Consider the following 12,389-nt stretch of genomic DNA (forward strand, 5'->3'; position numbering starts at 1 on the left):
AAATAAAAAAACTTACGTGATCGGGCGCACTAATCTCTCAGATTAAAAACACTCTAACGATGTCAGTGACCATACTGAAAAAAAAATGCCGCCACCCCAACAGTGGTGGGAGGGGAGCGGGAAGATACTGCGCAGGTCCGCCCTCTACTGTGAAGCACAGAGATTTGCCACAACAAAACAGTGACACCATATCTCACAGATTAGTTGCGCCCGACGGAAGGTTAAGGTTACACCTCTCGTGGTTTAATCTCCTTAAAACATTTACTATGTGGGGTTTCCAAGAGAAAGTATCATTCACAGTAACAAACCAATATTTAAATTTTTCAACAACATTTCATATTTCACAGTAACATATTTTTATATGATTATTGTTGCTGAGACAGTTACGGTCATGAGATTTAATTTCGGAGTCGTCTACAGAAGCGGTAGTGAATTTTGTTAACTATGAGATCTTTGGCATTAGTTGTATTGATAAAAAAAAAACACGATGATTTGGTATTTATAGATTAACATAATTTTACATACAAGATAATAATCAACTGGTTTTGATAGAAATGTTACAACTTGATTATTTTCGAATGCCTCTTAGGTAGCAATGACACGCGAGTGGTTTCCTATGGCCGATGCAAGATTTAGCATAAGAGCTGAAGAGGGGAAAAAAGGCAGTTATTTCATCCCAATTTTTTATTACTTTAATGAAAACTCTGTGTAATTACTAGTCAAAATTTATGAGTCTGCCAAGTATAGGCAGGGAGAATACAAAATGGCGGCTGTTTCAAAAAATTAAAAATAATTAATGTTTTACTCGGAGCTCTGTATCGTTAAAACTACCAACAAAACTGGAAAATCTAAGCGTTCTCGAGATATAGGTTTTTAAAAAGCAACATTTCATAAAAATGTTGTACAGAACGTACTGAAAGATCAGAAATTAGTGAATTTATTTTGAAAAATCTATATCTCAAAAACCATTAGACGTACAGATGTTTATTAGCACTCAAATTAAAGCTAGTTTAATGCGCTATAAAGTAGTTCATTACGTTTATCGTCGTAGGAGAAGTAGTTTTCATGATATTTGGTAAAATAAATTGATTTATAGTTGTTCGGACAAATTTTCATTTGCCAAATTTATATTCATATGCGATTATCGTAAAAATTACTATCCCTACGAAGATAAGTGTCATAAGCTACTGTATAGTAAGTTAAATTTCCTTTATTTAGAGTGCTCGCAGACATATGTGCGTCTTATAGGTCTAGAGATATATTTTTTTAAAAAATCAGACATTTTATATGAACAACTAGAAATTAACATTTTGTGAGTTTCTTTTATCAAATATCATAAAAACTACTACTCCTACAAAGATAAACATAATTAACTATTTTGTAGTAAATTTAACTAGCTTTAATTTGATTAATGACAGACGTCTGTACTCCTATGGCTTTTGAAGTGAAGTTTTAAATAAATCAAACTTATTGTCTGAACAACTATAAATCAATTTATTTTAGCAAATATCATGAAAACTACTATTCCAAATAAGGTAAAGGCCAGAAACTACTTTATAGTACATTAAACTAACTTTAATTTGTGTGCTAATAGCCAAAAATACGTCACATAGTTCCTGAGATATAGACTTCTCAAGACAAATTAACTATTAATCTTTTTAAGAAATTTTGCTTTTTAAAAAGTTATATCTCGAGAACTATTGGATGTAAATAGCTCTATTAGGGCTAATATTTCAGAAAATTTACTCTTATTTAAATAATGTTCTTTTAGATTTTGTAGTGTTGTCGACAGTTTTTAAGATATAGAGTTCTGAATGAAAAATTAATGTTTTTTAAATTTTTTAAACAGCCGCCATTTTTAATTTCCCCTACCTATACTTGGCAGACTCATCAGTTTTGACAAGTAATCAAACATAGTTTTCATGTTATTTTTAAAGTAATTAAATATTGGGGTGAAATAGCTGCATTTTTTTCTTCCCGGCTCTTGTATGTGCACCCACATTCCTGCGGTCACCGACACATGATTTCTTTGGAAATTCTCTGTGACATAAAATAATACATTGTTTTGAAAGGGCTTATAGCTATTAAAGACATAAATTCATTATAATGCCTAGTGAGAACAGTTTGATCAGGTTTTTTGAGATTGTTTGTTATAAAGTTACAACTATATTTGTGTTGTAGGAAGATAGTTGACCGTATGGAGTGGATTTCAGGAAGATAGCCCAATTGACGGTCAATAAAGGTATCAAAATAGTAGAAAAAGCTGTTTATTGGTAAGCGACGTTTCACCCCACTTTGCAGGCTTCTTTCTCAGAGCTCTCAGATTGAAATCAACATGACAACTGAGCCACAGAGCTTTTGGCAACCATTTGTATTCTTTGTTTTGACTTGACTGCCCTGACGAAGCTTTGTAAAGTGGTGCAAAACATTGGTTAGCAATAAATAGTTTTCTTCTTCTATTTTGATACCTTTATTGACCGCTACTTGGACTATCTTCCTACAATATATTCGTGTTGATATACTCTTCTTTTGAGATACTGTTCTTAAGTTCCGAAATAGGATTTTCCTGCAGTTCTCCTCACGGGGAATTTCATATAATACATTAGATTGTAGTTCTACTTTATCTTTATTTTTCGTGTTGGTGTAAAGTTTAGAAAGAGTAGCCGGGTTTTTGTATGTAATTGCGTAATCAGTTTTGTTTTTGTTATTGTTTAGAGTTTTTGATGTTCTCTCTGAAAATGTAAGTGTACTGAAAATGTTGGTATATATACATTGATATAATTTATATTTTATCAGATTTTTATTTTTTACTAGTTACATTTACTATAATCGATGCACTAGTCACTTGCATTGTAAAACTTCAATGTTTTCATCCCTCCAATTAAAAATTATGAATAAAAATTGTTATAAACATTGCGATTATTTGTCCAGGCATCAAAAAAGAAGGGAAAATCAAAGCAGAAGTACTATAGAAAATGTACCAAAATTGTTTCTGAAGTAATTGGAAATGCCCGTACTGTCGCTGCATATGGTGGAGAGTATAAAGAAATAGAAAGGTAGGTATTATCTTTTCTGATAATTATTTATAAAATAATATCCAAGTTTTCACACCTAATTAAAGTTAAATAAATAAATTGCAAAAATGAACAAGGCTGAATCAACTTTTAGTTTTAAGTTTTTATTTATCCGTCAATTTAATAATAATGCACACTATCAAATAAAAATCATCGTAGAAATTTATTCCATATATTAATCTACATTTAGGTATGAGAGCTCATTGAAAATGGCAAATAAGTATGGATTGAAACATACTACAGCGATCTCAGGAGGAAAAGCATACAACTATTTCCAATTCTGCATTTGCAATTTGGTCGCATATTACTTTTCTGTAAGATTGTTCTTCCTAGATGACTTCGAACCAGGCTACATAGCAGTTGTAAGTAAAATTGTAATTATTTACATATTTGTAACTGATACAATTTTTTTTTTGTTTTATATATACCTAGTTGGGAACAATGATTAGTCAAAGGTTTAATTCAATAACTATTCAGTCTCAAGAAAAATATATAATTTTTTTATTAGTTTATAGACTCACATCAAAAATGCAAATAAAATTTACTTCAATTAATCAATGGAACACATTTACCAATTTTTTTTCCACAGAAAAGTAAGGATTTATGATTTCCTTTATCTTAAAAACGCTATCAACATCATTATTTAAACCATTTTTATTGCTGTTACTTTCAATCACGCATATCTTACTGCACATTCTATTTTCAATGACGGGATCTTGTTTCTCTTGTCATCAAAATCTTCCTTATCTGTAAACTGGTCAGTTTCATTTGGAAGTGATTAGCAGATCTCAAAATCGTTGGTTAATTTTTGCACTTCATCACAATAAATTAAATATTTGAATGATTTGTCAACCATACAAAACACCTTTTCCATTTTTGAAAATAATTACAAAATAGATATAGGAAAAAAAAGAAAAGGAACAATACCTATTGTAAAGTTGAGAGAGCATTTACTTCAGCATAGTCTGTTCTAACTTGGAAATGAAACTGAAACTGAAAAGAAAATACAGAAGTCCATTTATATTATAATGTTATATTTTTATATAGTTAATCCAAATATAACTAGCCGTAGTCCCACTGCTATCATATATCAATAAACATAATGTTTTTTAATTGCATCTATTGATTACAATAACTTTTTTTGTAGTTGTTGTACAATAACTTTTTTTTAAACATCTTGTATTGCTTATATATTTTATAATGTCATGTTTTTATTTGTGGATATTACTTATACATTGTAAATAATTATTAACTTGAGATCTTAATACAAATATTAAAATCTTAAACATTTTAACTCTTATGACACAATACAGTAACTAAACCCTCCTTTTCATGTAAAAATAACAATAAAATTTTATTTTACACGTTGACTCCCACAGTAATTTTCAAGATTTCAGTCTATGAAGCCAATTTAAGTTTGGTCTGTTTAGCCAAGTAAGCAAACTACGAGTTATCTCGTAGTTTTTTATTCTCATTGTTGTATCTATACCAATTTCTTTATTTTGTGCATGGCGACAATACAGATGATTATAATAATTGAGAGAGCTATTTATGGTATGAAGATAGTCTGGGTGGCAGTCAATAAAGGTATCAAAATAGTAAAATAAAACTATTTATTGTTAACCATCGTTTCGCCCCACTTGGCAGGGCTGTCAGATAACTCGTAATCTCGTAGGTTGGCATCATAGACAATAACACCAACTACAAGGTAACTCGTAGTTGGAAGTCAATGTGTTAATAAAGTTTTTTATTCTTACTGTTGTATCTATACCAATTTCTTTATTTTGTGCACGGCAACAATTCACATTTTTAATGTTTTCACCATCCCCATAGATATTATATATATTTATTAAATTAAATTTGTACAACTGCAAGCCATGAAGGGTTCCTTACATTCCTTTATAAGAAAGTACAGTTGCTAGACCAACGGTTGAGCAAGGAGGTGATTTGGTCAGAATCACACTTGAACACCAGATTTTTACCTAATTAAGGGTACCCACTTTATGAGGCTGGATGAACCCTCGGTGGGCTCCTAATCTACTACATTGGAGTTAGTAGTCCCCTGCCTTACCAATTTTATATATATCCTCCCTATTTTATATATATTGTAATAATTTTAAAATATTAAAAAATAAACTAAAAATAATTTTGATAGTTTTTTAAACTTTCTTCAAATATAAGAGATACTAGGGTTCGAATTAAGAACATTAACGCCAAATGGATAATAGAATTATATTTAACTTTTATAATATAAAAAGACTCTTAATCTCAGGGCGTATTGTTGCTAGGCAATCAGAAACAGGCATTTACAATAATTACAATTAATTAACTTAATAACTCTTTTATACATGAATCTATTTTTATGTATAGCAAAACTAACCAAGCTCACAATCTTCCTTGGTGATCCCTGGTCTCTTCTTTGTTCTAAATGTTATTGTCCTCGCGTCCAAAATGGCTTCCTCTCTTGCTGGACAGAAATTCATGAGGACCTCCTCATCCTGGAGACATCCTTTCACCTGCCCGTCCACACAACCAAAGCCCTCTTCCAAAACGAAAACCTGCTTTGAGGTTACATGTAAACATCGATTGTCCCACAACAGTTAGGGATTTTTCCAAATGATTTATTTTCTGAATATTATTCATTTGCACTATTTCTTGATTTCTATTTTTCCTTTAATTTACTGTATTTTCAATTATGATGGGAAGAGTTAAAATAGTTTTTATGATATTTGAATCTGCTCAACGTGGCCTTGATTCAACGTACTTGACTGAAGAATACGTACCGCCATCTTGGTTTTGTTTTTAATCACGAAGTTATTATAGACAATGAAAATTGGTTTGCTTGCTTTTTGGATAAACAAAACAAATTAACAATCTTAAAATGATACATAAAATAAAACATATTATAAACCCTTTATACATCAAAATATATTATTTACTCAAAAAGAGGATATTACAATATACCATATATAACATAGATGATTATAATGATTGAAAGAGCTATTTATGGTATGAAGTAGATTATTGGAAGATAGTCTGGATGGCGGTCAATAAAGGTATCAAAATAGTAAAATAAAACTATTTATTGTTAAGCAATGTTTCGCCCAACTTTGCAGGGCTTCGTCAGCGCTGTCAGATTGAAATGGAGATGGTGACTGAGTTCTGTTTCAATCTGACAGCTCTGCAAAGTGGGGCGAAAGATTGGTTAACAATAAATAGTTTTATTATTGACACCACCTGGGAGCTCGGTGGCCACGTGGTAAAGCACGTGGCTACTAACTCCAAGGACCCGAGTTCGAATACGGCTGGACAGAAAATTGTTTTCTGTTACACTGTAGCCGTAAGTCAACTCCTTAATTGGGTACAACTCAGGTGGTCGAGCGTGATTCTGATCAAATAACCTCCTTGCACAACCGTTGGTCTAGTAACAGTACTTCTTTACAAAGTACTGAACCCCTGGCCCTTCATGGGTTGTAGTGGTACAAATTTTATTTTATTTTTTTTATTGACGCCACCCAGACTATCTTCCAACAAAATAATTCATTATATTTTTCTATATCACCATCATTTTCTCTTGACCCACTCTACAGAGAAGGTATTTGTCTAGTTACATATAATAAGAACAGGGTATAACATTATCATTTAGGACCAATAATTGCATATTCAAATTTTTTTTTACCTAATTTATTTTTATATTACTGAGAGCATATTTGAGATAAATGAAAAAAAAATGATCTGCTTATATTAAAAGTTTTTAATAATATAAAGGGTAATCAAAACAATCAAATAGTTCAAAAATTACAATTTAATGAATTATTTTCTCAACTTATATGACACTAGGAAATATTTACACTTGATTAAACCTTTTATTTAATTACAATTAAACAAAACAATTTATAGCAGTTGGTGAAATGAAAATATGTACAAAAAATTTTACAATCCATGTTCCTAATTGGCCACGAAACGGTTAAACTTCACTTTGTATTAAATTACTAATATAAGTGACACTTATTTTTTAGATTTTAACAGCACAAGTTAATGCTGTCTATCAATCTACATTAATGATGAATACTATTTCTGATCTCAATATGGCAACAGACTCAGCTTATAGGGTAATGCAGTTCCTTGATACTGAGACCAACTATAGTAAATCCATTGATCAAGGCATTGTGCCAGACGAATTTAAGACTAATATCTCTTTCAGAGACGTTACATTCTCCTATCCAGTGAACTTGAATACAAAGGTATATGTCATACCTCATTCAGAGCTCTTATAATTTTAATTTTATATAGAAAGTCTAAGCATTTTTATTTAAAAACATAGGTACTCCATGATCTTACATTGGACATTGAGGCTGATAAAGTCACAGCAGTCATCGGGACTAGCGGTGCTGGAAAAAGTACAATTTTAGGCTTGATTTCACGCCTTTATGATGTCACTGCTGGACAGGTACAAATGTTAAAAACTACTTTAATGCAGAAGTATGAATAGAATAGAAAAAAAAATATGTTCTAATAATACATAAACAGATATAAAAATTAAAAATAGTTTTTCAATACAACTAACAGTATTTTTTGTTCAGATCCTTATAGGAGGAGTGGATATAAAGAAACTTAACATCAGCTGGCTAAGGAATCAAATTAGTGTTGTGGGACAGGAACCCATTCTCTTTGATACTTCTATAGAAGAGAACATCAGATATGGGAAAACTACGGCAACTTTGGAGGAGATCATTGAAGCAGCAAAAGTTGCTTATGCTCATGAATTCATAGAGAAATTACCTTCAGTAAGTGTAATATTAAAACTATGGAATACAAACAATAAGTATTTTTCTTCCTGAAGCTTTGGAAAAATCTGGGATTTATAATTGAACATTTTTATTAATTTCAACATATATTCATCCACTTTTGTGAGCTACAGTATATTTCAATATTTTAAATGTATTTAAAATAAATAAAAAGAATTATTGATAGTTTTAACTTCTTTGCAGATCTAAAAATATAGTTTTGAAGATGACAAGGTCAAATAAAAGATTAAATATTAAATAAATATGAGAATTTTTATTTTTAATAATATATAATATTATAAACTCTTTATCTCTGGGCAGGTTTCTTGGCAATCAGAATGCTAATCTTTAATAACTTTTACAATTATAGTTATTTATATGTTGAGCAACACTAACCAATTTATGCTATTATATAATGACTGATGCTTTTTGATGACTTCTATTGCATAAACTAACACTGTCTTTCAACAAGGCATTTGGTTCTCTGACAGTTTTCAGCACACAAATAAAACTCTCTGGAACCCAAACAAAGAAGTATCTTATTCTTCTTGGGATGACTCTTTTAATGTCTTTTTTTTTCAAGATGTCTCACTGAGAGAAACAAAGGATGTTCAGGCCCTCCTGTATCATAGAGTTCTCATCCCTCTCCCGCCTAAACAATGAATGAGCATGAAACCAAACGTCCTTTCTCAGGGTGTTCCATGTAAACATCGTTTGGAGCACAACAGTTTTGCATATGATTTTCTTTAATACTTATTCTTGAATTCTATTTTTTGTAAAATATGTTGTAATTAAAAATCTTTATGGGAAGATAAATAAAGTATTTAAAATATTCGAATCTACTCAACATGGCCGCGATTCAATGGACTTGGTGAGGACATGCGCCGCCATCTTCTTTGTTTTGAATCACGTTCTTTTCCACTTCATATTTGACTGAACAAAATTGGTTAGGTTGCTTTTTTGATTTAATACAACAAGTAAACAATACTGAAACGATATATAAAATAGAATCATATTAAAAGCCATTTATATATAAAAATAACTATTTACTCATAAAAGAGGATATTACAATATGAAGCACTCATAGCACATGTAGGAGCTTATTCTAATCTGCATAGCCAACTGCAAATTGCATCCATTATTTGACTATCAATGTCATCAAAAAGTTGGTTTATCCCAGGAGAGGTGTAGCCCTGAGCATTTTTCTCATGTTGGGAAATAAACGTCTATATTGTAAAATCTTCTTTTTTTAATAAATAGTTGTTTTTTTGTGTATAGATGTTTTTATTTTATGTAACGAAGTTCGATATTGTTCATTTATTTTATTTAACCAAAAAGCTAGCTAACCAATTTTCATCAGTCATTGTAAAAATAGGTTTTCAAAAATAAAGAAGATGGTGACGCGTGTCCTCCCAAAGTCTGTTGAATCGCGGCCATGTTGAGCAGATTCAAATATTTTAAACTTTATTTATCTTCCTATCATGTTTGTAAATACAGTAGACTCAAGAAAAACTATAAGTCGAAAAATAAGTGTTAAAGATTAAAATTGATAAAGAAAATCATAAGAAAAAACTCAAAACTGTTGTACTACAATCCATGTTTACATGGAACACCTAGAGATAGGACATTTGGTTTCATGGTCACTTGTGGTTTAGGGGAGATAGGGATGACAGCTCCTGGATGCAGGAGGTCCTAAACATCCTTTGTCTCTCTCAGTGGGACATCTAGAGATAGAAGACACCGAAGAGTCATCCGAGAAGATTAAGTGATTCTTTGTTTGGATCACTGGTGGAAGAGATGTCTTTAAAACAGTTAGAATGCTTAGTTTACAGCCAGTGTTGTTTATGTATTAGAAGACAAAGAACCTTTAATCAACAAAAGAAGATTACAGAAATTGGTTGGTTTCTCTCTACCTACAATTAAATACATTATAATATTTAAATATATTAATTAAATTAAGTGTTATTAGTAAAAAATTGTCTGTTCTGATTACCTGGACACCCACCCTGAGATAAAGTGTCTAAAATGTTATAAAATTTCAATAAAATCCTACTATCTATTTAATATTGAAGCTTCTCATTTGAACCCAAGCTATACTTAAGATATGAGAATTAATTAAAAACTATTGAGATTCCTTTTATTTGTTTTAAATAATTTTTTTATATTAATATATTTCATCTGTTTTGTTTATACATTGCTTTTGTCTACCTTCCGTTAACCTTTTGATGTTGTTATTATCCCTTGTTTATGTTACTCCCTCTTTTACCTTCCCACCTATACTCAATTACTCTGGCCTCCTCGCTACAGTAAGACTGAGCATTTCTCTCACCTGTACAGTTCTAACATGACATTTTTTTTTCTTACTTGAGCATCTTGGTCACCTGGACCCCTATAAGAAATGCATTCTTTCTTACCACTTAGGGGACAAAAAAGTAGAGCACTCATGCCAGGAAAGTCAAATTGTACACTGGTAACACTGTGACACAGAGCTGGGAGGTTCTCTGTGGGTTGTTTGTTGTGGTTGGTATTGTCTTTAAGTAGGTTGTGGTGTAAATCAAATGTGTATTAGAATTAATTTAATTGAATTTATTATCATTATATTTTCAAAAAATGTCAACAAGACAATTTGAAGTTCAAAAATATATATTTATTAATGAAAAAACCAAGCCATAAGCAGTACTGCTGATTCTCCCGACTATAAAATACCCACTCAGTGCTTTGAAAATACCCATTTTACCCCCGAGAAATGGGGTGGGTATAGAGTGGTACTAGAGCCATGAGCTAGAAGAATTGTAACTGTTACTGTATGATTATTACAGTCATAATTGTACTGTATCACTAACTCTGGCGTGATAGCTGATAGCTCAAATAATGTCTGAAGCAATTGTCACATTAACTATCATGCGTATATGCCTTAACAATGCTACAATTTCTGTTATTGTAGCAAAAAGTGTTAACCATTAACAAGGTGTAGCTATTTGATAGTTACAATCATGACAGCATTCACTGTTAGTTAATTCCAATGTCATTACTAACATTAGGATTAACTGTCGTAGGCATACGCCTTGACAGTGAACTGTCATAACGTACAACCATTCCAAATTTAATGACAATAGGCAGGAAAACATAATTCCTATATATTTGCCCCAAATATAAATCCAACCCGGGCCCCAAAAATGAATTAACTTAAGACCCAAAAATTATATTCCTCCCATGCCTCAAAAATAAATCAATCTTAGACCGCAAAACGAAATTAGATATGTCTATATCTAAAATTCAATATCTATTGAAAAAATAGAAAAAGAAAAAGTCTCTAATGATTAATTTTAAAAAACAGTTTAAGGACTAGTACGACTCTGCACTGGTACAGCTATTTATAATGTAAATCATTTTACCTGAAATACCTGACAATTACCTGATAAGGTGAAAAATACCCAAAAAATCAGGTAAATAACTGCATCAGCCTTACTAAAGACCCTCTCTTCATTCTTAAGTCTTCACCATTTTAGGCTCATAAGTTGGAAGAATAAGATTTATATCTCTCACTTTGAATGCAGCTTCTGGATTTCACTAAATTTATCCAAACTTAAAAAATAAGTTTTATTAATTGGTATTCTTCTACTCATTAACCATACACCCTCTCTACCCTTACCATCCAACTTTCCATAGAATAAAACTTATTATCCTTATAATTATAATATAATAAAGTTATATTCTTATAATTAGATACTAAACAAATTCTTAATCAAAACATTTATTCAATACAATGCTTTACAGTATTTTAAATGACAAAAATATATTATACTTATATAAAAATAAGAAAATACATTATAATATGTATTTATAAAACAGGTAGTACATTGTTTCATCTGTTCTGTATGATTAGGGCTATGATTCAATTGTTGGAGAAAAAGGTGTCAAGCTGTCAGCTGGTCAGAAGCAAAGGATTGCCATTGCAAGGGCAATCGTTAAAAAGCCAAAACTACTCCTTCTTGATGAAGCCACTTCTGCACTAGATTTTCATTCAGAAGGCATTGTACAAGAATCTCTCGATAATGCCATGCGTAACAGGACGACATTAATCATAGCTAACAGAATGTTAACAGTGAGGAATGCTGATGTCATCTATGCCATAAAAGTAAATAATTTCCTACATTTTTAAGATTTTGAGGCTATAAGTGCATATTAATAGAATTATATTATACTAATTATATTTAGGAAGGACGTGTAGTAGAAAAAGGCTCTCACAGTGCATTGATGAAGCTTAAAGGATATTATTTCTCTTTAACTGAGATTCAAGAACTCGAAGAAAAGGACAAAGTTACTATAAAGTAAGAAATTGTTACCTACTGGTTCTAAACTAGGGATGGGATATCGAAAGCAAAATATCGATATCGATATCCATATCGATATCGGATAGCAATATCGATATCGATATTATATCGGCACTAAAATATCGATATTTTAAAATATCGAAATATCGATATCGAAAATTTAACGAATTGAAGTAATAATAATTAAAAAATGA

General features: G+C 30.9%; 1 protein-coding gene across 1 annotated transcript in view; it reads left to right on the forward strand.

The window, feature by feature from the left end:
• Window positions 1–12,205, forward strand: part of LOC106680715 (phosphatidylcholine translocator ABCB4) — a 51,412-nt gene extending 39,207 nt beyond the window's left edge. Inside the window, exons 11-17 of the mRNA XM_014420601.2 lie at window positions 2,932–3,056; window positions 3,265–3,436; window positions 7,094–7,318; window positions 7,399–7,524; window positions 7,658–7,861; window positions 11,748–11,999; window positions 12,080–12,205. Of these exons, the coding sequence (XP_014276087.2) occupies window positions 2,932–3,056; window positions 3,265–3,436; window positions 7,094–7,318; window positions 7,399–7,524; window positions 7,658–7,861; window positions 11,748–11,999; window positions 12,080–12,196 (1,221 nt within the window). The 3' untranslated portion in view covers window positions 12,197–12,205. The remainder of the gene's footprint in view (window positions 1–2,931; window positions 3,057–3,264; window positions 3,437–7,093; window positions 7,319–7,398; window positions 7,525–7,657; window positions 7,862–11,747; window positions 12,000–12,079) is intronic.
• The last annotated feature ends 184 nt before the right edge of the window (window positions 12,206–12,389 follow it).

This window comes from Halyomorpha halys, unplaced genomic scaffold, assembly GCF_000696795.3.
Source record: "Halyomorpha halys isolate HHAL.00 unplaced genomic scaffold, Hhal_1.1 Scaffold282.1, whole genome shotgun sequence".
Taxonomy (NCBI): domain Eukaryota; kingdom Metazoa; phylum Arthropoda; class Insecta; order Hemiptera; family Pentatomidae; genus Halyomorpha; species Halyomorpha halys.